Source organism: Pipistrellus kuhlii, unplaced genomic scaffold (assembly GCF_014108245.1).
Source record: "Pipistrellus kuhlii isolate mPipKuh1 unplaced genomic scaffold, mPipKuh1.p scaffold_m20_p_3, whole genome shotgun sequence".
Classification (NCBI taxonomy): Eukaryota; Metazoa; Chordata; class Mammalia; order Chiroptera; family Vespertilionidae; genus Pipistrellus; species Pipistrellus kuhlii.
Window position 1 is genome coordinate 11,984,929 of NW_023425529.1, and position 26,439 is coordinate 12,011,367.

Consider the following 26,439-nt stretch of genomic DNA (forward strand, 5'->3'; position numbering starts at 1 on the left):
AATAAGTAATCAACAGAGCACAAAAGACAGGGTAAAATCCCAGGCAATTCCAAGGTTTATATTTAGCTTGGAAAGATAGGTAGATAATAATGCCACTAACAAGATGGATAAAAAAGAAGAAAATGGAGTATTCAATGTCCCCAAATAGGCAGCACCATTTCACTGAAATGTGATTTTCAGGAACACCAACTTATATCAATTATATAAAAAAAACCTTACTATGGGTGTGAAATTAAATGTAAACCTTTTCCAATGCTTTTTATTGCCTATAATATGCAGCAGAGATTGCATCTGCTTAGTAATGATAAAAGTAACCAGTAAGGAAGAAATCGAAAGCCCTTAATGTTATTCATTTTAATCTATCTGATACCAACTAAAGGCCAATGGCAATCCTCCAAAAACTCACACAATAAGACAGACATGCAGACAGAAACGTATTATTCCACTTTACACATTATTTGGACTCATAATACATAGGACTCATAATACATAACTGATACCAAAGTTTTATGCATGCACGTTTCAGCTGACCCACCTACCTTTGCAGTGTTGTCAGCAGAGGTAGATGAAAACTTGGTGGCATCGGGAGAAACATCACAAGAAAGTACTGCATCCTGGTGGCAGACAAAGTCTTTTTCTACTCGTCCAGTGGTGACGTTCCATACCTTCAAAGAAAAACTCAGAAGTTGACACTTTTAAGACCATTCTGTGTTTCTGAACATAATCATCTAGAGGTCAGGCCTATACAACAAGAGCACTAGCACACTGGTTGTTCTGACCCCTTCACCTGCCCTTCAGTACAGATGTTCATAAACACAAAGAACACGCAGTCAACTGACAACAACATGAGAACACAAGTTTGAAAATTAAGTAGTTACTTATCAGCCATCTGCTTCTGGCCGTCACAATTATCATCACTGCAACATTAGAATACTTGAAAAAGAAAATCTGTTTCAAATTACCTTCACCGTTCCATCAAATGACCAGGAAAGCAGTTTTGAATTTTTCAAGAGCCTAAAGTCTTTCACTGTTTCCTGATGGGCTTGCAGGAAGAAATATTCCTCTGATTGCCAATTCCATACCTGAATATTAAAAAAAAAAAAATGTAAGTGTTATAACATTCTCCCCATAATAGCCTGAGGGGGGGTGGGGAGAATGTGATCCCCTAGAAAGAATATGGTGCCCTATTATACAGACAGAGAAAACCTGAGGTTAAATAACTTGACTAGGAGTAAAATAAAATATGTTTCTTCCTAAATAAAATTTGTTTTCTTCAGTTGCTGGAGAGCAGTTAATTACACCAGAAGATAGAGAAAAGCCACCACATGCTAGCGAGCTCACCATCTGATTAAATTTTCCAGAGAAAATTATCCTAATTACAGCTTTCTAACCTCATAAGCCAGGCTAGTCTGGAGAGTCTAGCTCCACTAAACCTATTGAATCCTACTGGCTGCTGCGTGACAAGGTCAATTGACCAGAGCAGCTCCAGACAAGGTCACAGAATTTCCAAGATCCAGATATCTTAGCTATAACCTAATGCAATCCTCAAAATGACAAAGGAAGTGACATATACATTATTTTTCATTTTTCACATGGAGTTCCAAGTAAAGTCCTCAGGAAAAAGGGAAGAAGGAACTGAAATAAGATAAGTAACTAGCACAAAATAAGCCATGCATACATGTTTGTATGTATACATAGGAAAACATATGTATATCTGAAACCTACCTATATATTCTTATTAACCAATGTCACCGCAATAAATTCAATTTTTAAAATATAGTAAAAAAAAAAATGTAAGGCACATAGGTAAGCAAAACTTTTACTTCTATGTCATGTCCATGTACAGAACCCTTAATCACTAAATCAAAGCAACTATGTTTATAGTCTTAATTCTAGACTTGAAATTAATTTAACAAATATTTAATTAACACCTATGTCAGGCAAATAATGAAACAAGAATGTAGCATTAAGAAATCTAAGGGTCTAACAAAGAAAATGAGAGGTCCCAAAAGCAAACAAACAAACAAATAGAAGCGCTATTGATACAGATAAAAGTTCTGGCCAAAGCTGGTTTGGCTCAGTGGTAGAGCATCGGTCTGCGGACTGAAGGGTCCCAGGTTCGATTCCAGTCAAGGGCATGTACATTGGTTGCGGGCGCATCCCCGGTGGGAGGTGTGCAAGAGGCAGCTGGTGATGTTTCTCTCTCATAGATGTTTCTAGCTCTCTATCTCTCTCCTTTCCTCTCTGTAAAAAAAATCAATAAAATATATATATTTAAAAAAAAAAAAAAAAAAAAAAAAGTTCTGTGGAACTAGCCCTAGCTATTTTGGCTCAGTGGATAGAGCATCAGCCTGCGGACTGAAGGGTCCCAGGCTCAATTCTGGTCAAGGACACATGCCCAGGTTGCAGGTTTGACCCCCAGTAGGGGACGTGCAGGAGGCAGCTGATCAATAATTCTCTCTCATTAGTGATTTTTTTTTCTCTCTCTCTGTTCCTTTCTGAAATCAATAAAAAAAATTTTTTTTTTTTTAAAGTTCTGTGGAACTCAAAAAAGCGATTCCTTAGGGACTTGTCAGAGGAAATACATTCAAAGTAGGCTTGAGGTATGGTTTGAAAGTATGGTTCACAAACTGTGGGGGGCATTTCAAACAAAAGACGTGAGTGGCAGCAGGAAAACATGGACAGATTATAAGGTCCTGCTCATAGTCCACAATCTCGGTAGAGTACAGGACATGCAGAGGAACAGTAGGGGGAAAAAAGGCTGAGAAAATATTTGACAAAACAGCCCAGAGCTTGATATCTGAGCTGTGGACAAGCAGGCAGGTCTCCACCGAATTTTCTTCTATTTTTAGAAATCAGCCACCACTACAGGTATGCATAGTATGCATAGTAGTAATATTCTGGATCTGGTTTTGACTGTGAAGGTTAAGAAGCAGAAATGTCTTTAAGGTTTTTCCTATTGGACTTAGGTAAAGCCGTAAAAGAAATGCCATCTCCTTTATCCCTCCTTTCTTTACTCCTTTCTCCTCCACATTTAGCAGCCAACCTCCCCACTGAGCCCTAGATCTCAGATTCTCTCCAACTCTTCTGCCTCCGAGTGCTCATTCACAGAAACAGGATAGCAGGGGCAAGGTATCTTCTATGAGAGCAAGAGAAGCTGGAAGTGAGAATAACTTAGAGAATGAATTAGGAATTTCAGCATTTTAAGAACCCAGTGATATGTCAGGGGCTTTTCTGGCTCACCATATCATATCAGAAAGGAAAGGCACCTGTGCAGTTAAACATAAACTATCCTACGCTATTGTCACCGGACTTTCTGCTTTACTGGACTAGATGATAGTGGCTACTATTAATAGCTCTTTCTGGTTGACCAGCACTGCCATTCCCAGCTGTGTCTGACTCCATGTTCATTCCTGCCTTAAGTTCTTTATAAATACTAGAGGCCCAGTGCACCCTCTCCAAACCGGAATCCCTCTCGCAATCTGGAACCACTGGCTCCTAACCACTCACTTGCCTGCCTACCTGATGCCCCTAACTGCTCTCCCCTCCTGACCTGATCCCTCTACCTGCCTAACTGCTCTCCCCTGCCAGCCTGATCGCTTTATCTGCTCTCCCCTCCTGGCCTGATCCCCCTAACTGCCTAACTGCTCTCCCTTCTTGTTCATGCCCTTCAGGCCCCCAGCGCAGGTGTGCTGAGAAGCCCCAACCCCATTCTGATTGATTGTTACATGATAGCGTTCTGGAAAATTTGCATATTCCTCTATTATTAGTATAGATTTGTTTATTGATTGGTTTCAGAAAGGAAGAGGGAGAGATAGAAACATCAATGAGAGAATCACTGATCGGCTGCCTCATGTACGCCCCCTACTGGGGATCCAGCCTGAAAACCCGGGCATGTGCTCAGGTCAATGCTCAACCACTGAGCAATGCCAGCCAGGCCTGCCTTATGTTCTTATTGCTACCCTCCACATCAAGAAGTCAGAGAGCCTTCCTGAGCAGATATAACAAAGAATTTAGCAATTATTTGAATGGGAGATTGAAATCCAGAGCAGGAGCTTTCTGATGAGGCAATGATGACAGGGATATTTTCTGTTGTTGTTATTGGGCTCAAACATACTGAATTGAATCATCTTATATAACAGCTAAACTTCTACCAGCATTAGTGAAGTATATTAAGGCTGAGTTTGGGGGTGTCTGTACCATTTGGTATAATTTTTGCAATGTATTTATACTGTAGAATTTTGTCAGTTATATAAATAATAAAATTTAAATTTTAAAAAATGCTGAAGAATCTTCTTCTACCTCCAAAAAATCATACATTCTCATACACTGATTCAGGTGAGAATAGATGCCACTTGGGCTTCATGCATATAAGGTAAAGAATTAAAAACTACCAAGTTAGACCTCAATTTTCACAACTCTAGGTGCTAAAATCAGACAAGTTAATTCTTCCAATGTTAGCAATAACTTTAGTTCACCTAAAACTCAACCAGTCTATTCTTGGAAATACCTACCAAGAGTTTTGTTACATAAATGTATACTCAAAAAACATTTTAAATATAAAAATTATTCCTATAGTAGAGCAGAAAAAAGAGGATGAAACACAACTTAACTCATATTTCTAAAAATAATCTAACTCCAATACCAAAGATTTTCATAGAAAACATTTCTCCCTCCGGCTGAAAATATCTGATCTTTAAGCAGGACATAAGACCCCTGAAATGAGCTTTTGACAGAAAGGCTATACAGTATACAATGTCTCAACAGAATTGCATCAGATGTAGTTTAGTTTTACCCATTTCAAAGCCATAGAAAGGAAAAAGGATGAATATTTCACGGAGTTTCACAGCTAATACGCCAGTACCATGGGAGCCTATGATAAATTTCTATACTGAAATAGGACTCCCAAATTTATAACATTAAAATTTTCCAAAATAGCCTGACTGATGTGGCTCAGTGGTTGAGCATCAACCTATGAACCAGGAGGTCATGGTTTGATTCCCGGTCAGAACATATGCTCAAGTTGTGGGCTCAATCTCTAGTGTGGGGCGTGTAGAAAGCAGCCAATCGATGATTCTCTCTCACCATTGATATTTCTATCTCTCCCTTGCTCTCTGAAATCAATAAAAATATATTTTAAAAATTTCTTTTTCAAAAATAGCTTTGAATAGTGTAAGTTATTCTTCTGATTAAATTATTAATAGCAACGTTTTAGGGTAAAATAATTTCCAGCTACATCTACTCACAGGCAGAACTTTCCTAAATTGCATTAAGGAAAGACATTCATAATACACTTAGTCTACTTAGTCATAATAATGTCACTAATGACCTAAACAAAATTTTGTTATATAGAAATAGTGAGGATTGATAAAAGGGTATATGTCTAAATTATAGATAGGATAAATGGGAGAAGGAAAAAAAAAGCCAAATTTTCACATAAGGAGGTCAGTAGATAAATCCTGAAAATAGAAATCAAGAATTAGTATTATAAGCATGCAACATGGAACATGAAGATAAATATCAAAAGCAAAAGCTAAAAGTGGTGCTCCTGGAGAATGAGAAATGGGAGAGTCTGTTTTTCATAATAAGCCTTAAAATACTACTACTTGAGTCTTAAATTTATGTGCATTGAAATTTGATAAAAATAAATTTTAAAAGAACATTTAGAAGGCTTAAGGTCTTTATAGCCACAATCATTCATTATAGTGAACTATTCTTTTTCCAAGATTCATCCTTATGATACACATCTTCCTCTTAAAAGAGAGAAAAATTATTTCAATGAGATTTTATTGCTATAAAGAAAAATAAAGAGGCATTACATAAATGTGGCAAAAAGTATTTATTGATACAAATCCAAATACCAAGGCAGGTGGGAGAATTCAAATGAATCCTTGATTTAAAAATAAACAACCTTCCAATAGAGAATTCTAAGTTAAATTGCCTGCCTCACCCACAGAAAATTTTAAAACAAATTGGGTTTCATCTAAAGCAATGTGCATAGTCTGAATGTATGCCCACAGTAATATGATGTTAAATAAATGTTTAAAATTTACACCACATGTGAGCCATAATCAAAGTGTTCCTTTGATAGAGTCAGAGTTACATGTGTTAGGAGTTTATCCTCCTTCTCACCTGAATTGTAGAATCATCAGAGCTTGAAATCAGAGTCTTCCCATCAGCTGTGAACTGGATGTGCCGTACAGTGTTCTTGTGCCCATTCCTGGATTGGAAGATTCTGTTGTTTAGGAGTTCTAAAATCTTCAAAGTAGAAAACCACAGAAAATTAATGCAAAGGAACTCAGCAAGACCCAATCTTATCACCCTAAAGTTATTAAACCAACTACAGAAGGGTATAGAACTTCCATCTCATAGTACTTTCAATTTAACTAATGCCACAAATGAATGGTACACATCCATACATGCACACCAATGTGCTTGTGCACACACATTCACACACACACACACACACACCCTAAATTAAAACACTCACTGGACGAGACACATGTGTGTTTTGTGAGTTTTTTGCTTAAACTTCCTGTAAGACTCACTGGAATGACCACATAGCAGTAGGAACCAGTGGTCCTTCTCAGTATTCAACTACCCAATTCATCAAACAAGTGGCAGTCTGGGCTCAATGTCCAAAAAGAAAATGACATTTAAGATGGGCCAAAACCGGTTTGGCTCAATGGATAGAGCATCGGCTTGGGGACTGAAGGGTCCCAAGTTTGATTCCAGCCAAGGGCATGTATCTTGGTTGCGGGCACATCCCCAGTAGGGGTTGTGCAGGAGGCAGCTGATCGATGTTTCTCTCTCATCAATGTTTCTAACTCTCTATCCCTCTCCCTTCCTCTCTGTAAAAAAATCAGTAAAATATATTTAAAATAATACTACTAATAATAAAATAGGAGACTGTAGAAATTCAAACCTAACCTTGAAATCTAAAATAAGGTCCCATAAAAAACAAAAGGGGTTGTAGAAATGAAAGCCTTCCTGAATGAGGATAGAGGATTTCATAATTCCATGGGGGGAGCACAGAAGCTCAGGGTTTGAATATTAGCTCTGCCACTTACTGATTTTATAAAGTTGTGGAAACTAGGAGTTCAGACATCTATCTGTAAAACAAGAATAATAACTAACATCCAATGACAGCATGTGACACAGTTAACACCTAATACATAGTAGCTGTTATTACTATTTGATGTTTCTAGGGTGAATCACATAAAATTGTCATTTCAAAGGTTAAAAATAGTTAAGTAGCAGTAATTTTAGATGATTCACTTATGTTATTTATTTGATGACTTTGAGGGAGATAAGGATAAGATTAGATAGTAAAAACAAAAAGAATGTAGTGCTGGCAACAAGTTAAAAAAGAAAAGGGGAGCCAAAGATCCTTTAGGAATAAATCATAATACCTGTGTATAAATCTGAGAGATGAGACTGAGAGAGAAGAGCAAGGTTCACCCATAAATGTACAATCATTCCATGCTTAACAAAGATCCACAATGCACTTTTTCAGAGTAGGAGCCATCTTCACAATTAATAAATAACTTTTCAGGATAATGAAAAGAAAACCCAAAGTCTTAGCTCTGAATCCATGGCACAAACAGACAAGGCTAAAGTTCCATAATACTGACATCAATTCCCAAAAGCTTTCTTTTTCACTTTGTGTATAAACATACAGTCTCCCCTTTGTGGGTCAATATGGACAGGAGAATATTTTGTGTAATTTCTCATAAAAATGAATAAAAAGTAACATAAATATCACTATTAATATATTAATAAATAATTAATTAATACATTAAGAACTAATTCCAAAAAGCTTGGGTAAGAAAAAGTTGAAGAAGCCAATGTTCTTGGAAAAACTATTATATAACTAGAAAAAATACACATTTGTGATGAATTTCATCGGTGAGAAAATCATTTTTATCCAAAATGATTTTTATTACACTATCTTTTTGTCATTTAATCAGCTTTTATTATTTATTTGGTCTTGTTTGATTAGTTAAGAATTTCAGGTGGTGAACAGGTGTATAGAGTAGAACAGCAAGAGGTGGTAAAACAGGTAACTCTGCACAGCTATTCCCAATAAACCTTATCAGTACCAAAATGGAAACAACTTATCCCTAAAGGGCTGAACTTCTGAGAAGAGGGGAAAATTTGCTCTTTCCATAGTAACAGAAGCTCTGATAATATTTGATATACTTTGAAAACAGCAAAACAGCTAAGTAGAAAATAAGGAACACAAAAAGACAAAAAGCATGAAAAACAGTGGTAAAGGTGATCTGAAAATATACAACCAACATAATTTAAGAGTATCTTTGGTCTAACAGGAGAATGACTAATAGATCACAGATTTATGTAGCACATGTCCACATGCCAGACACATGATTAATTTTAAATAAATATCTATATTGCACAAATTGACTGGAGTTGAGAACTGAATACCTTAATGGCTCCATCGTGGCCTCCAAATGCAACATACTGAAGATTCGGACTTAAGCAACAGCAACTAACTTGAGCTTCAGTCAGATAATCAATCTGACCTGTTTTTCCATTAATGAGCTAAAGAAAAATAAGGCACAATCAGTTATTAGTCTGAAAGAGCAGTTTTTGTTCCTGGAACAGAGACCTTAATTGAAAAATAATAAAACAAAGAAAATAACCAACAAGAGTGCCCAAGGGAACAACAAAGCCCTTTCCTAGACTCAGCAGCTGCTTTTAGCACTTCACGCCCTCCTTTCATTTCACCTTCGCAGTTCAAATACATTTTCATAAGATAAAATGAGCTTTAAAATATTTAAAAAGCAGCTGCTGTGCCCGCCGCCTCAGACACAGCTGTCTGATCTCTAACCCCACAGCTAGCTCCACAGCCTGGTTTTCCATTTCTTCACAGAGCCCATTTTAATAGGGCTACAGTTTGTAAAAAGACACTTTTCTGATATTATTCAAGGGGGTTGGTGAAAACAAGACTGAGACAGACATTACATAAAAAGACAAATTAAAATTAAAATGGGTTTTGTAATCTCCAAATCACTCCAAGACAATATAAATTATTTTTTCCCCGTTTTTTGGGGGGAAGAGGGAGCATTGGAGAAGAACCCATGAGCATGATTTGGGTGGCTGGTACATTTCATAACATGTACCAATGCTAATTATTATTTTTTTTAAATCCCCTCATAAAGATAGCTTATCACACAACTAAAACATGTGACCTAGGAAAATATTTCTCAAGCTTAAATCAATTTTCAGATACCTCTCTCTGAGTGTTACAACATCAATGTCTTGAATTATTTTTCAATCCATAATAATCTATAATAATAAAAGCATAACATGCAAATCGACCGAATGACCGACCAAATGGCTGCCCGGACGTCCTTCCGGATGACCCTTCAGACAAAGCCAAGGCTGCAGTCCTGAGATCAAGGCAGCCACCACAGCTGCAAGGAAGGGAGGGATTGAGGTAGCCGCAGCAGCTTCAAAGGCCTACTCTTGCACGAATTTCCTGCATCAGGCCTCTAGTATGAAATAAGCAGTAATCTTTATTTCAAGTACAAGATTTTAGGGTCAATTAATCAAGGTAGCTTTTTCTTTACAATATTTTACCCAGCATGTCCTGATCTATCATAGTAGACATTCACAATAAAGATGGAACTTCTAAAAGTTTAATATCTTCTCTCAAAAATCAATTTTCATATATTTTTAAAAGTGACTAAAAATGTTTTGTTCACTTAAAGCAACTATTATTTGTCCTTAAACAGCTGAGCTTCTAAAAAGAGGGGGAGGGGGGAGGGGGAAACTATCCTCAAAAGTCTCCCACATTATTGCCATAGAATAAAATAGCAATAGTCAGACTACAGGCCCGGTGCATGAATTTGTGTGAAGTTCCTCAGCCTGGCTGGGGATTGGGGCTGATCAGAGCTGTCTCACCCAGTCCTGATAGAAGGGGCCGGCCAGCCGGGGAGAGGGACTGTGGGAGGTTGGCTGAGAGAGCGCAATGACCACTAGGGGGCAGCTCCTGCATTGAGCGTCAGGCCCCTTGGTAGTCAGTAAGTGTCATAGTGACCGGTCGACCAGTTGTTCGGTGGACCGGTCGTAACAGTTGCTTAGGCTCTTATATACATAGATAATTTTTTAAGTCTCATAGTAATGATATAACTGTTAAAGAAAGGTTGCACAAGTTTAATGAAGAAAACAGAAGCATGAGGACACTAAAGACAAGAAAACTGCACTTGAAAAATCTCCCAAGAACCAGTTTGCTAAATTAGTGAGGAATTCACATTCAACCCAAATCCCAATTCATCCCAGAAATACAGGGCATCAGATGACCCGCATCAACATATTAAGGACGAATGTAAAATCTGTAAAATACAGAACAAGCCATGTGTAGGTGTGTCTCACAGCTTGACTGACCTCCACAGTAGACAAGGAAAAACTACCACATGCCATACATAGGCAATTTACTCCCAGGTACTTGTCTCCTGGATTTAATTCCACCTTGACCATATAACCAGCTCACAGACTTCTGAAGAAAGTGAGGCTCAGAGAAGGGATGCAGTTTACTCCAATCACAGAACTAGCTGATGATAATATAGCCGGGACTTGAACCTGGGTCTCCTGAGTGAAATCACTGTTCTCTCCACTACATCAAGCTGAGCTTTGCAGCACTAGAACATGTTTAGCTCTGGCCTACTCTTGGCTTGTCTCTTGTCTAAAGCCCTTGCTATTTCTCTCTTTTCTTCTCTATTGTTTCTCTTTCTTCTAGCTCTGCTTCACCATCTCATTGCAATCTCTCATGTTTCTTGCTACCTATCTTAAACCCAATGATCCTGAAGACATCTGCTCTCAATTACCAACACTCAAAACTCCTATCAATCCTCTGCCCATGGACCTGACTCTGGGGCATCTTTCCTCATCAGCCAGTCAAGAAATGCTTTCCTTGCCCTAATCTCAGATATCAATGTTTCTAACTCTCTATCCCTCTCCCTTCCTTTCTGTAAAAAGTCAATTATATATATTGATTTATATATATATAGATAGATAGATAGATAGATAGATATAGATAGATATAGATATAGATATAGATATAGATATAGATATAGATATAGATATATAGATATAGATATAGATATAGATATAGATATAGATATATTTTTTTTTTTTAAGAAATGCCTTCCTCTTATGTGTCCCACTCAATGAGGGGCAAGATCTAGGATACATCTGTTTGTATCGCTAAATGACAAAGCCTTTTCAATTTTGCCTTAAAAACCTTTTATTGCCCGGCCAACATGGCTTAGTGGTTAAGCGTCGACCTATGAACCAGGTCACAGTTTGATTCCTAGGTCAGGGCACAGGCTTGAGTTGTGGGTTCAATCCCCAGTGTTCGGCGTGCAGGAGGCAGCTGATCAATGATTCTCTCTCATTAATAATGTTTCTATCTCTCTCTCCCTCTCTCTTCCTCTATGGAATCAATAAAAATATATATTTTTAAAAAACTTTTCAGAGAACATAAGAAGCACTCAAGAAATATTTTTTGAACAAATGTGTGAGTAAATGAGTGAATAAACAGGAGTATTTCAGTATGTGAAGCCCAGCTCCTTCCAGCTCAGCTCCAATGGGTCAGATTCCTTCCTCACTTGATGTGACTTTGTTCTTTCAAAGACCCTGTTATCATTTCCCTGCAATAACACTCCCATTGGTATGCCCATCCCCCTTGCATACTCCAACTGACATGTCTAAATCACTGCTGTGGACAAGTTCAAGTTTGTCCTCATGATATCCTAGACTCCATGCAAATCAAGGCATGTGACCACTGATACCAACAGAAAAGGAATGAGGTGTTTCCAAATACTATCTGAGCCTCAGCTCAAGACCTATATACTTAGTCAACTGATACCTGAGCATCTGATAGATACTAGACAACTGTGCCTGAGCCCAAGCCCAAAACCAAACAAGAAAAAATTGTGAATTGTGAGTTCAACCAAGATCCTTGTATACATATATGCATGGCCCATGGCCACAGACAATGGGGTGGTAATGGGCTGGGGTGGGGGGACTCAGGGAAGGGCTAGAGGGGGGTCAATGAGGGGAAAAAGGGGACATATGTAATACATTCAACAATACTTTTTTTTAATTTTTAAATTTTTCAATTGTTTTCTAAAAAATACTCACTTGTAGACGTCTTATATTGTCAACTGCCAGAACCATCACTTCATTTTCTTGAAATACAACATCTATTTCTTGCTTTAACATTATAGCAGAGTTCTCGCAAACTTTCTCTGTCTCCCAGAGCTGATTAAAAGATTTTTAAAAAACAAAATAAGATTACTGTATTATTCTTGTCTTAATAAAGACAAGCCCTAGCAAAATACAAAACAAGCTTCATACTCAAAATGGCAATCATGCTAAAAAAATATTCATTTATTAGATTATAATTCAATAATAAACATTTATTAATTACAATAGGTCCTCGGGTTACATCAGAGATCAGTTCCTATGGCACAATGTAACACAATTTTCACCATAAGTCGGAACCCACCTACGTCACTCATATGGAGCACATACACAGCAGTAATAAAGTGAAACAGTAAAAAAAATTTAAAAGAAAGATAATTCCTAACTTTTACTTGAGGTAAATAAATACATTGAAATGACGGAATTTTTTTTTTTTTTTTAATAAATGGGAGATGGCAACATAACCACGAAACAACATAACCCGAGAACTGCCTGTACATGCTATAGTAAGAAGCAGTTGGTATTAAAGTGGTGGGTGCTAGTGTAAATTCTAGCTCAACCTGTAACTTTAGGCAGATTACGTAAACACAGTGCTATTCAAAGATAAGAACCTTCTGTTGGTTCTCAAACTGTTTGATACCAAGATAAGGGGCTTGTACCAGAATGTAATTCCACTCTATTACACTACACACTGTTAACAGTGTACTTAGTGATTTTTTAAACAAGACTCCTTGGCGAAAGAAGCAGTGCACGGATTATCCTTCTGGCTCAAGTTTATTGAGACTGGCACTTTGCGTAGCGCTGACTTAACCTTTTTGTGTCTGTTTCCTCAGCTGCACAAAAGACTATTGTGAGGATTAGCAAACACATGTATAGCACTTTGCATGACATCAGGCATACAGTAAGTACTACAATTGAATTTTAGTTACAATTTGTGCAAAACACTGTACTGGAAGCTACAAAGACAAACCAAAGTGCCTGGTCTCAGCAAGTTGATCATTTATATTGTGTGCACAAGTCAGAGGAGCAACAGAGTATTAGAGATGAGGAGTAAATCAAATCTATACCGAAGTCTAAGGCAGGATTTGGGGAGTACCATAAGAAAATGACTTAGAGTTACAGGGCACTCTGAGGAGAGACAGTCCCCCAAATGGAACACTACAAAGGACTTCAGAGGAGTCTTATGGCTTGTAGGACCATTAGGATTTTAATAAGGAGAGGTATGGAGAAGTCAGGTATTCCAAACACAAGAAACCACATAAGCAAAAGTAAAGAGACAGGGAACTACAAGATGTTTGGGGAAATGTGAGCAGTTTAGTGTAGGTCACCTATAGAAATAAACTAGAAGACGGACTGCAGCAGAATGAGGCCATAATGTAGAAAAATTTGATGTGAGATTTAGCAGTACACATTTACTTTGGCATGCAAGGGAGCCACTATCTGGTAGCTGTTGTTGTTGTTGTTTTGAAGAAAATATCTTGGAAACAGCAAGTAGAAAACCAAGACAGAATCTAATACAAGAGAGGCAACAGGTAATGAGTACCTAAACTTGAAATGGGAAAGTAGAAATAAATTATAGAAAATGGAAAGGTGGAACCAATCAGACTTGGCAAGAAACTTGATGTGGGAATTCAAGGTAGAGGAAATAGTCAATACTACTCTAAGAAATCAACTGTAATATATTTAAATTAACCAAAATACAGTTTAATCATTGAATTTCTCCAACACCTGGCCCATGATAATACTCAATGAATATGTCCTATATGAATGAAACTGTTATGTCCGTATAATAGCATTTTTCAAGTATAAATCTAAATGTACTGGTTTCCCATTTCATTCCCCCTGATACTGCCCATCAATTTTTTAGTTTGTAGGAGGTTTAGCTTACCATCAATAAATGTCTAAAATGAAAATGTCAGTATTTCTCACCCTGATTGTTTGGTCATCAGATGATGTCAAAAATGATGATCCATCAGGAGAAAACATTACACAATGAACCCAACTTAAATGTCCTCTGCAATCAGCCACTTTTAAACCGGAGTCCACATTCCACAACTATAGAATAAACACAGCATACAGGAAGTCACACTCATAAGTATTTTATATATGTACTAGAGGCCTGGTGCTTGAAATTCATTCAAGGGGCTTGGCCCTCACAGCCCTGGCTTCGTCCAGAAAAATATCCCGAAGGTCGGTCGGCTGTCCAGTCTAATTAGCATATTATACTTTAATTATTATAGATATTAAATGACTTGTGCAGACTATTTATTAATTTCATTATTTTAATTAATTAATTTATTGATTGATTTAATCCTCACCCTAGGATATGTTTATTGAGTTGAGAGGAAGGGGGACAGAGAGAGAGAGAAAGAAACATTGATTATTGCCTCTGTACACACCCCTACTGGGGATAGGACCCACAGCCTTGGTGTATGCCCTAACTAGAATCAAACCCATAACATTTTGGTACATGGGGCAACACTTCAACCAACTGAGCCACCTGGCCAGAGCATTTTATTATTTTTAAAGCAAAAAAACTGGAAACAACCCAAATGACCCACAGAACCAAATGAATAAACTACATGTATTACCCGTTTAAAGAAATACTCTGAGGCCAAAAAAAGTAATGAGAAAAACATCCTGATGTGACTAGTTTCTGGGCAATGCTGTTTATAAAAACAAAGCAGAGTATATATATTTCTGTAGAAGAATATATACACATATGTATATGTACATACTATGCAATACAAAATAAGAAACGTAAATATATAAATGGATACAAATGTGGAGATAAACAGTACATATAAATACTTGCTTATATATGCAAAAAGAAACATTGGAATATTAAACAAAAAACCAAAAGGATATCTATGGACAGGGGGTGAAAAAGAGTGGAGGGGAAGGGACAGTGATGAAAGCATGACTTATCTGAATATAACTTATTACCATATTTTTCGGACCATAAGACACTCCGGACCATAAGACGCACCAGTTTTTAGAGAAGGGAAATGAAGAAAAAAAGATTCTGAAACAAATAGTGTCCTAAAATATTTTATGTGCATTAAAACCCAACATCACAGTCATAAACACATGTAATCAACCCTGTAATGTAAACAGCAGCATTTAGAACCATTTTAGAGCCGGGCAAGCACACAGAGACCACACAGAGCCGGGCAAGTAAAAAAACTTTTTTTTTAAAGTATATGTGTAGGCTATATTTGGACCATAAGACGCAGGGACTTTTTCCCCCCACTTCTGGGGGGAAAAAAGTGCGTCTTATGGTCCGAAAAATACGGTATAAAGCTTTGGTTTAGAATCATGCAAATGTTTTATGTGGTTTTTTTTAAATCAATTTAATAAACAGATGAACACAAGAAGCTTCTATGTTCAGACTATTTTCCACTGTCATCTAATCCTCATTTCAACTGATTGCAAAATCCTGTAACAAATGAAGGTACTAATTGTACATGTACACATTTCTCCTGTTATTCATGCTTGTTACAAATTGTCAGTGTCTACCATCAGCCGGGCTGTATTCTGTCCTCGGTACTGCTGTAAATGACTCAAATATATTCCAGTCTAATGAAGTACCATATGTGCCCGAGTTCCTCTCATTACAGTCTGAATTACAGACCTACTTTATGATTTCAGAATAGCACGGATATACAAGTGCTTCATCACATGCCCAGTGGTTTTCAATCAGTGAGTTCTATGGCTACAAATTAAGTACATGAAATTTTCTCTGCCTTGCCTTTAGAATCCAAGGTAGGACATAGAGATAAAAGTGGTTATACTACTAAAAAATCTCCCTTGAAATCTTTCCCTCTTTTCCCTTCTAGTTCCCCCCACCCAATCGTTTCTTTGTTACCCAGAGCCTCCCAAACCTCATCCCTGTATTTCAAGAAGAAAGATAATGTCCCCAGGAGCTTTCTAAGAATCGTATAAAAATTTTAGAAGTGACAGGACAAGCAGAAAGACAGGTTGCATCTCCAAACTTCCTAAAAATCCTGACAAAACCCAGAGAAGGCTCTAGCCAGGTGACTGGTTGGTTGGTGCATATACCAAAAAGGTTGCAGGTTCGATCCCTACTCAGGGCACTTAAGAGAGGCAACGGACAGATGTTTCTCTCTCACATTGATGTTTCTTTCTCACTCTCTAAAGTCAATAATAATAATAATGATTTTTTTTTTAAATATCGTCAGGTGAGGATTTAAAAAAAAAAAATCCATAAAGGGGAAATTTCCAACCACATCTACCTTGAGGATCTACAGGTAAAATGCAAGATTCCTAGTGGAACTGAATCTTTCAATCCAAGGCCTTACCAAGAGAACACTGCTCATAGCACCCTACTTCACACTGTTTCTAACAGGATTGGAATTTGTTCCCAACCACCTCCTCTGCTCCCAATGCAATGAATCTTAGCAGGGAAATTCTTCAGTGTTAGTTGCACTGATGAACTCAGAGAATTAGGAGGAGCTTACAGAACTCATCCATTCACTCTCATTTCATCTGTATCTCCTTACTGAACTCGTATAGCTCAGCAGCTCTCGCTCTCGCTCTCACTCTCTCATACAAACACATACACACACATACACACACAGACCTTCAAAATATGGGGCAAGGTTGGAAAACTCACTAATAATTGCTGAAATAAGCACAGAACACTGAAGAAGTGCTTGCAGTAATCAAGCTTCCTTTGAAGAGAACCTGTGTACCAAATAATTTTCCAGATAAAGGCCCATCCTCATTTTATTGGGCAGTAATCAGAGGGGACTTCAAATTACCTGGTAGTAAGAACCACTTAAGAAATCAGTAGTGCCCTAACCTGTTTGGCTCAGTGGGTAGAGCATCGATCTTCAGACTCAAAGGTCCCAGGTTCGATTCTGGTCAAGGGCATGTACCTTGGTTGTGGCACATCCCCAGTAGGGAGGTGCGCAGGAGGTGTGCAGGAGGCAGCTGATCAATGTTTCTCTCTCATTGATATTTCTAACTCTCTGTTCCTCTCTCTTCCTCTCTGTAAAAAATCAATAAAATATATTTTTTTAAAAAGAAAAAGAAATGAGTAGTAACAAAGAATGGAAAAACAAATCCATCTTTGGAGGAAAATATAAGGGAATTCATTGTTTTTAAATATATATATATATATATATATATATATATATATATATATATATATATATATATATATATAGCAATTCACTGGGTGGGATTCTCCCAAGGCTAGAGGCACAGACTCTGAATATAAACCTATCAGGTAAATGCTAAATTACAAATACAAGAGTCATTTTATTCATTAGTGCTTAGCAATGAACATCCTCGTGAAACAATTATAAATTTATCTTCCCTCTTATCCTTCTCAGTGATCTAAGAAATCTGAACTGGACTCATCTCTCATCATTACTTTTACAGAAGAGCTATGCCTATTGTTTAAACAGTGGTCAGCAAACTGCGGCTCGAGAACCACCTGTGGCTCTTTGGCCCCTTGAGTGTGGCTCTTTCACAAAATACCATGGCCTGGGCGAGTCTATTTTGAAGAAGTGGCGTTAGAAGAAGTTAAAGTTTAAAAAATTTGACTCTCAAAAGAAATTTCAATCATTGTACTGTTGATATTGGGCTCTGTTGACTCATGAGTTTGCCGACCACTTGTTTAAGAGATGCTTTGTTTCTGCTTTGAAAACCAGTGGTCAGTCTACTGTTTCCTCAGACCATGGCACATACTACCCATCCAACAAATACTTGGTGAATAATACTGTCATTCCCAGTATGATCTATCATACAGTCAAGTCTTTAACCTAATAAAGTAATAAAGATGAAGAAAATACAATTTCCCAAGCAAACATCCTCAGCAGTTAATGGTTTAAACAGCCCATTCTTCATCATCCTTGTACCACTGGAGACCCAGACTTCACAGCACAAATTCAACTACTCACCTCCACACAGTACTGGGACAAAGCCACCACTGCCAAGTGGTTATGAGGGGAGAAGTCACAGTACCGGATGGTGCTATTAAGGCCTATTTGGATTTCTGCCAATAGGCCACTGGTATTAATGTCAAAAAGCTGTCAACATAAAAAAGAGAGAAGCTATGAAAGTAAGATATTTTTTAAATTATGCTATACCCAAACTGAATCGAAATTTATTTCTAAAAGACTATCCTCCCATTTCCAATATAAAATATAAATCCTGAAAATACACTATAATTACTGATAATTAGCATATTAACAGTCATAAGTAAGATATAAATCAATATACATATATTCTTAAATTATCACTCATATTAAAACATGTTTCCTATAAAGGAAAATTAATCACAGATGATTTCTCTGGCCTAATGAGAAACAGAAGCCCTATGAAAAAATTGGAGTAGCCAAATTAACATACAGAGCAGTTCTTCCTAATGCTTATTTATTCAAAAGAGAAAATAGATAACCAGAAATGAAGACAATCAAAATAATATATAGCAGAGGCTTGCCAAAATGAAATTAGCTCAATCATTTCTAGTTCTCTTCAGAGCTACCAAATTACTCCATTATAATTAATCATTTTTCCATTTTTTAACCAAAGAGCTACTCTTGAGTAACTCAAATTTCATTTCAATTTTGAAATATTTTTAAGTGCTGAGTATACTCTTCAAAATTTTTTCCAAATGATACAAACAATTATACCAATATATATACAGTATAACAATGTAAGGGTAAAGCAGTCTTGCAAAGGGAAATAAGCTTCAGCGGAAGCCAAGAAAATGTCCCAGAATGCACCATGACAGATGGTAAGCAGCACAGGGGCCAATCACAAAGGACAGGGAATTATACTTAAAATGCCTTCCAGGACAGGTCAATTTTAAAAATAAATGGCTGAGAGTGAGAGAGGAAACTTGGCAAATATGAAACAGGCAGCTGTTTCGATTACTGAATAGCAAAAAGAAGATACCTAACAATAGGTGTGAACTAACAACACAAAAGAGTTGGAAAGAAATAAGAGGAGGGGAATGGAGAGACCAAAAGTAAGAAATTGGGATCTACGTGTAGTTAAGGGCAATCTTAGAGTAGCTTTATTTTAGCAGGTAAAATAAAAAGCTGGCCTAGATTTTTAAACTAAGAAGGAATTTCATGCAATATAAAACTATTTTCCTCTCTCAATGTAACGTTTCTTTTAAAATGTTCAAATTCTGCTCAACACCGTTAGTCACTAGGGAAATGCAAATGAAGCTACAATGGGATACCGTTTCATGTAATAGGGTGATTATAATACAATAAAGGAAAATAAGTATTGACAAGGATGTGGAGAAATTGGAACTCTTGTACATTGCTAGTGGGAATATAAAATGGTGCAGATGCTATGGAAAAATGTAGTGGTTCATCAAAAAACTAAGGGTTATAGCTACTAAATTGATAATAATAACACAAACAGTCCCTCAATGGGTTTTTATATAACCATATGGTATATTTCAATGTGTTCTTTAAAATGTAATATCTGAAATGAGGGGGAAAGGGAGAAGTTAGTAAAAGAATACAGACTTTCAGTTATAAGATGAATAAGGTCTGAAGATCTAATGTATATCCTGGTGACTATAGTTAAGGACACTACTGCATAACTGAAATTTGTGAAGAGAATAGAACTTAAATGTTCTCATCAAAAAAAAGGTAAACATGTGAGATAACAGTTGTATTATTTTGATTGGGGAATCTTTTCATAGAATATGGTGATACATCAAATCATCACATTATACACTTCAAATATCTTACATTTTATTTGTCAATTATACCTCAATAAAGCTAAAAATAAAATTGTAATATCTCTTATTCAAATCTTCTAAAATTACTGTTAGAATGGAATGTTGCTGAGCCATAAAACTTGTCTCTCCAAGTTATGATGTAACTTTGAACAAATTTCTTGGTTGTTCTAAACCTCATTTGACATCCTAATCGGTTTGACTCAATGGATAGAGTGTTGGTCTGTGGACTCAAGGGTCCCAGGTTCGATTCTGGTCAAGGGCATCTACCTTTGTTGCAGGCACATCCCCAGTAGGGGGTGTGCAGGAGACAGCTGATTGAGGTTTCTCTATCATCGATGTTTCTAACTCTCTCTCCCTCTCTCTTCTTCTCTGTAAAAAATCAATAAAATATATTTTTAAGATAAATAAATAAAATAAACCTCATTTGTCTTATTATTATCATTGGGCAATTGCAATCTGCTTGGGTATTTATATGAAAAGAAATTACAAATATAAGCTATTATTAGATTTGAAAGAGGAGGGAAATTCCTTGTCTTTTACTTTTTTGCATAGCTTCCTCATTTACTTCATAGAAATCTCACCAATGTCTTCAGATTGATGAGTATTTTTTGCTTATCCGTCACAAAATTTTAGGGATAAGAAAGCACTTTGGAAACCACCTAAACCCTGGTCAGGTGGTTGGAGCATCGTCCTGTACACCAAAGGGTTGCAGATTCGATTCCTGGTCAGGGCATGTACCCAGGTTGTGAGTCTGATCCCTAGTTTGGGTGCTTACGGGAGGAAGCCGACTGAGGTTTCTCTCTCTTTTTCTCACTGTCTTCCTTCCTCTCAATCCAATATTAATGAAAATGTCCTCAGGTAAGGATTAAAAAAAAAAAAAAGTTTTAATCACCTAAACCAACATATTCAAAACTGTAAAACAACAACGAAAAGTGATGCAGAAAGTATTCTATGCTCTTAATAAACCGGAGGAACACCGGATTAAACAAATTGTTTCTGTATTGTAGGACTTCTTGGAGCCTTAAATACAATAGGTTATACACACTAATTACTTATAAGGGGGAAGCAACACATATACTACCATTCCTAAACCTGTATGACCATGGAGACCTTTTCTCACAAGGCCTATCAACATCCCCTAAAGTAACAGAGCCAAATCATGTAGCTATACTTTTTTTATTACAATAAACAATGCAAAAATGCAAAAATCAACAGAAGTTTTAATTTTCTTTAACTCTGACTTTTTAAAATATTGGTACTTACGAAGATTTTATTTTTTGCTGCCACCATTATCTTAGAACCGTCAGAAGACCACGAACAACATTTCACTATCACTTCCATATCCTCTGGAGGCTCCTCTGAACTTAGGAAGAACTTCTTCACATTAATGCTTTTCCTTTCATTTGCTGATTTCACATCCCAAAGCTTTAATTAAAAACATAACCAAAACATTTTAAGTTTATTTTCATCTCAAATCACACTCTAGAATGCCACCAGGAATAAATATCCCGCAAACGACAACTCACTTTACCTAATGATTTTTTTTACTTATTATTTTTTTAAATTAAGAACTCCAGTTTTATTCAGTGTATTCCTAAAAATAAAACAATTGGAAGCACTGCCTGAAATGCAGAACAGAAAACTAAATAAAATGTTCAAAGAGCCTTGCAAGTGTGGAGAAGGCTGTGTGGCCAGTAAGAATGAGCTTGGAAGAAAAGTGAGATGTAGACGAACAACTTGCCACTGCTGCCCTCTGCTGTGCCACGTGGGAAGTGCGCTTCACATCTACTGCATGGACAGCATGCAGTAATTGTGAACACAGGACCCAGTCCAAGCCGAGTTATAATGTAGCATCCAGAGACACCATTCTGCAAACAGGGAAATTAGAAGATATGCTGAAAGCTCTGCCTAGAAATCTTCTCAGAACTTGACAGCCAGACATACTCTACAGGTAGAAGACTGAAGATTTTTCTCTGAATACCCCATCAGATCAACACAAAAGATCTAAAGAGTATGACATTAGAGTTCAACATTAAAAATGACAGCCAGCCTGACTGGCATGGTTCAGTGGTTGAGTGTCGACCTATGAACCAGAAGGTCATAGTTCAATTCCCGGTCAGGGCACAAGCCTGGGTTATGGGAATGTACAAGAGGAGGCCGATGAATGATTCTCTCTCATTATTGATGTTTCTATCTCTCCTTCTCCCTTCCTATCTGAAATCAATAAAAATATTTCTTTTATTTTATTAAAATTAAAATTAAGACTCATCCAGAGGGTCAGTATCAAGAGAATTTACCTTCCTATAATTTAGGAGTCACCTAGTAGCTTTAACATATCTCCTTTTCTAGAGATTCTAACAAAAAAAGTGCCCAAAGGGATTCAAGTATTTCCTTGGAAGAGGTATATGCCAATAAAATGTATTGTTTGCATGTTTTAAGTTTAACTGTGTTCTACGAACATCAAAGGGATACAACAAGAAGATGACAAGGTCTCTGCCAATCATAAACCTATATTCAACCTTACCAGAGAAATACAAGACATATGAAAATGACTGAACTAAGCAGAAAACATTTACAAGTAGAAATTGGAAGACAAACCAAGCAGTTTCCTTCCTTCCTTTTCTCTTTCTTCTTTCCTTCCTTCCTTCCTTCCTTCCTTCCTTTCTTTCTTCCTCTCTTTTCTTCCTTCCTTCCTTTTTCTTTATTTCTTTCATCTATCTATCTATCTATCTATCTATCTATCAACATAGGTATACAGATAGATATGTATATATACTCTGAACCAGATGGATGTTATAAGAGAATATTTTCTGAAGAAGGCTTTGCATAGTTTTAAAGGTCATTAAAAACTATGGACAAGTGAAATGCAGGCAAAAAAGCAAAACACACAAAAAAACAAAAAAAAAACACTAAGAACAACTAATGAAACATATATAGAAAACCAGCTGAAATAAGCCCCCAAAATTACCCCGACTAGAAGTGACAATTAGTGTTTAATATATTAGAGGGAGAATAAAGAAATTTGGTAGGAACAGAGGCAGCAGAATGATGGAAGGTGAAGAGCCTTCGAATTAATAACTGATGAACCTGGGTTTATCACAATTTATAACCTGGCACCTTTTGCCCCAGCTAAAAGTGGCAAGATGAAAAAAGAGGTAGGGAGGATTCTAGAAGCTCTGCAATGGGCTAAGGAGGAATGAAGAGTGCATCTTAGGAAGCTGCTATTAGACATGAGAGATGACTGCATGAACCACAGCAAACACTAGAGAATAGGAGGAGAAAGGTAGACCAAAAGACAAGGAAGCCAAAGGTGGATTGGACTTAAGAACAAAGGAAGAAAGGAGAATCAATAAACAGACTAAAATGATTGTAGAGACCAAAAAAAAAAAAAAAAAGACAAAAAAATAGGGAGATTACTGGAGAAGTTAGGTGAAGATTTAAGGAGGAAGAATTTGGGTTTTTGAGGAAAACCAAGATGGTGGCATAAGGTATACACCTATACATGCTACCTCTCACAACCACACCAAAACTACAAATAAAAGACAAAATGACTATTACCCAGAACCACAGGAAAGCTGGCAGAGTAGAAGTTCTACAACTAGAAGAAAAGAAAGAAGCTCATTGAGACTGTGTAGGAAGTGCAGAGACACGGAAAAGCAGAGGTACGGAGGTGCATGCGCAAATCAAGCTGATGACTGGGTACACTGTTTTGTTTTGTTTTTTTCAATTGTAAAGGAGATACAAGCTCCCAACTGCTCTGAACACCAGTTTCTAGTGAGACTCTGGGGACCCAGATTCCTACAGGGAGAAATTGGACTGTTTGGCATCAGGTCAGAAAGTGAGGCTGGCTTTCTCACAGAAGTGTGCCCAGGAATCATTATTCACTGCTCTGGGGCACAGGATGCAGGGACCCGAAAACTCAGAGACACAGAGACTGCTATCTGGCAGCCATTACTGTTTGCCATGCCCTACTGATTCCCTGAGACCCCCGTCCCACCCAATTTACAAACCCACCTGAACTGTGCGCAGTGGCTTTTGCATATAAATGGCCTGCCCTTTCGCAGCTTAACCTAACAAACTGCAGCAGGGTCAGAGAGCACCAAAACTTCCAAACCCCAGGGGAAAAGGAGAAACAATTGTAATAATCTAAGCCATAAGATTTACTAAATTTGAAGGAAAAAAAAAGACCTTCCAAACCCCAAACAAAGAGGAGAAATCTGCAGATCTCACTGTAGCTCCTGCTGGGTGGCCTCAGACAGTAGCTGACTTGCACCTCCTTGGAAATCCAGGAGCCAGTGTACCTAGTGGTCAATGGGAGACAACACCAGATTTCAACTCCTCACATACATAAGTGACACACTCAAGACTCAGTGAGTACCAAAGCCACACTGAAGCAAGATCTGCCCCATAAGGGTGTCTCCAGCACAGCAGTTCTTCCATTATAGACACAGCTGATCCTCACAGCCAATTGGCCTGGAGGTCAATTCCTCCCAGTGTACCAACAGCAACCAAGGCTTAATTACAAGACTGTGCACCCAGACCACAAAGGGGTGCATCAATCAACCTCAGGTGATTGGGAAGGCTGAGCCCCTGGGCCCTATAGATCACCTAGCACACAAAGCCACTCTATCAACACAGGGAAGCAGCCAAAATGTGGAGACAAAGAAACATGTCACGAATGAAATAAATGGAGAAAAACAAACTACTGGATATAGAGTTCAAAACCACAGTTATACGGTTACTCAAGAATCTTCTAGAAACCATCAAGAAACTTAGTGAGACCTCTGAGGAACATAGTAAGACCTTCAAGGATCCTAATGAGAATGCAAAAAAAAAAAAGGAAAAGGACCAGTCAGAAATTAAGCATACACTGTCTGAAATATATGAGAAAGCAAAAATCACCCAACCAGAAAAACAAACAAACAAAAAAAGAATCGAAAAATATGAAGATAGTGTAAGGAGCCTCTGGGACAACTTCAAATGCACCAACATCCGAATTATGGAGATGCCAGAAGAAGAGAGCGAGCAAAATATTGAAAACCTATTAGAAGAAATAATGACAGAAAACTTCCCCCACCTGGTGAAAGAAATGGACTTACAAGTCTAGGAAGTGTACAGAACCCCAAACTAGAGGAATCCAAAGAGGACCACACCAAGACACATCATAATTAAAATGCCAAGGGCAAAAGACAAAGAGAGAATCTTGAAAGCAGCAAGAGAAAAACAGTTAGTTACTATAAGGGAGTACCCATACAACTGTCAGCTGATTTCTCAACAGTCCAGAAGGAAGTGGCAAGAAATATTCAAAGTGATGAATATCAAGAACCTACAATTAAGATTACTCTACCCAGCAAAGCTATCATTTAGAATTGAAGGTCAGCTAAAGAGCTTCACAGACAAGAAAAAGCTACAGAAGTTTATCACCACCAAACCAGGTTATATGAAATGCTGAAGGGTATTCTTTAAGAAAAGAAAGACAAAGAAAAAGGTAAAGATAAAAATTATGAACAAAATGACAACAAATACATATCTATCAACAAGTGAATCTAAAAATCAAGTGAATAAACTGGTCAATATAATAGAATCAGAGAATAGAAATTGAGTGGACTGACAATTCTCAGGGGGAAAGGGATGTGAGAGGTGCGGGAAAAGATTATGTAGACAAAAATCCTACAACTATGGATGAATACAGTGGCAGGGGGTAAGGGCATGGGGTGGACGGGGGGAATCAGGTGGAGTGGAGCGATGGGGGGAGAAAAGAGGAACATTCATAATAATCTGAAAAATAAAGATTTTTTTTTTTTTTTAAAGAATGTGTCTAAAACCTAAAAAAAAAAAAAAAAAAAAAAAAAAAAAAGAAAAGAAAAAGAATTTGGCTTTTTTAGAACTATAATTTAGGGCAGCGGTTGCCAACCTTTCAGACCTCACAGACCACCGGTTGGTGACCACTGACTTAGGAGACTAAACTAAACTTTTTTCCTTAGCTCTGAGTTTTCCCCCACTGAGACTTCTTAAAAATAGAAATAACATAAAAGGCAGAATAAATAAATGATAAATAAAAACAGGACCTTTACAAATTTGACCCCCATACATCTCAAAAGATTTTATGAAGTCATAAAATAAAATATATCTTAAAAATTAAGAAATCAAATTTATGAACTTTAAAGCATAAGGTCATGAATAAACAATCATTATGACAAGTAATTACAGTTACATTAAATAAGGTCCTGGAAGTGGCCACTTTTTTTGCAGAAATGTGAAACAGAATCCTAATTCCATAACCCAATTCTAAGGCCATAAAATTACATCCCATTTTAATGATAAACAAAAGCATACCTTTAACGTTCCATCATCTGAACAACTAGCCAAAAACTTATCATCTGGTGAAAATCTGCAGTGATTAACTGAATTGGTGTGACCAAACATGGTATTTCGACATTGTTTTTGATCCAACTCCCAGAGCTATTTGAGAA

The 26,439-nt window shown here is 37.2% G+C and overlaps 1 protein-coding gene across 10 annotated transcripts in view; it reads right to left on the reverse strand.

Moving 5' to 3' along the window:
- APAF1 (apoptotic peptidase activating factor 1) overlaps positions 1 to 26,439 on the reverse strand; it is a 71,911-nt gene that overhangs the window by 12,212 nt on the left and 33,260 nt on the right. For 6 of the 10 annotated variants that reach the window (XM_045587625.1, XM_045587632.1, XM_045587627.1 and 3 more), the window contains 9 exons: positions 26,303 to 26,428; positions 21,230 to 21,391; positions 18,162 to 18,290; positions 14,161 to 14,286; positions 12,169 to 12,288; positions 8,446 to 8,562; positions 6,133 to 6,258; positions 963 to 1,082; positions 540 to 665 (listed from right to left, as the gene is read on the reverse strand). In XM_045587625.1, coding sequence (XP_045443581.1) covers positions 540 to 665; positions 963 to 1,082; positions 6,133 to 6,258; positions 8,446 to 8,562; positions 12,169 to 12,288; positions 14,161 to 14,286; positions 18,162 to 18,290; positions 21,230 to 21,391; positions 26,303 to 26,428 — 1,152 coding nt within the window. The remainder of the gene's footprint in view (positions 1 to 539; positions 666 to 962; positions 1,083 to 6,132; positions 6,259 to 8,445; positions 8,563 to 12,168; positions 12,289 to 14,160; positions 14,287 to 18,161; positions 18,291 to 21,229; positions 21,392 to 26,302; positions 26,429 to 26,439) is intronic. The other 4 variants (XM_045587630.1, XM_045587628.1, XM_045587629.1 and 1 more) reach the window with 3 other exon arrangements.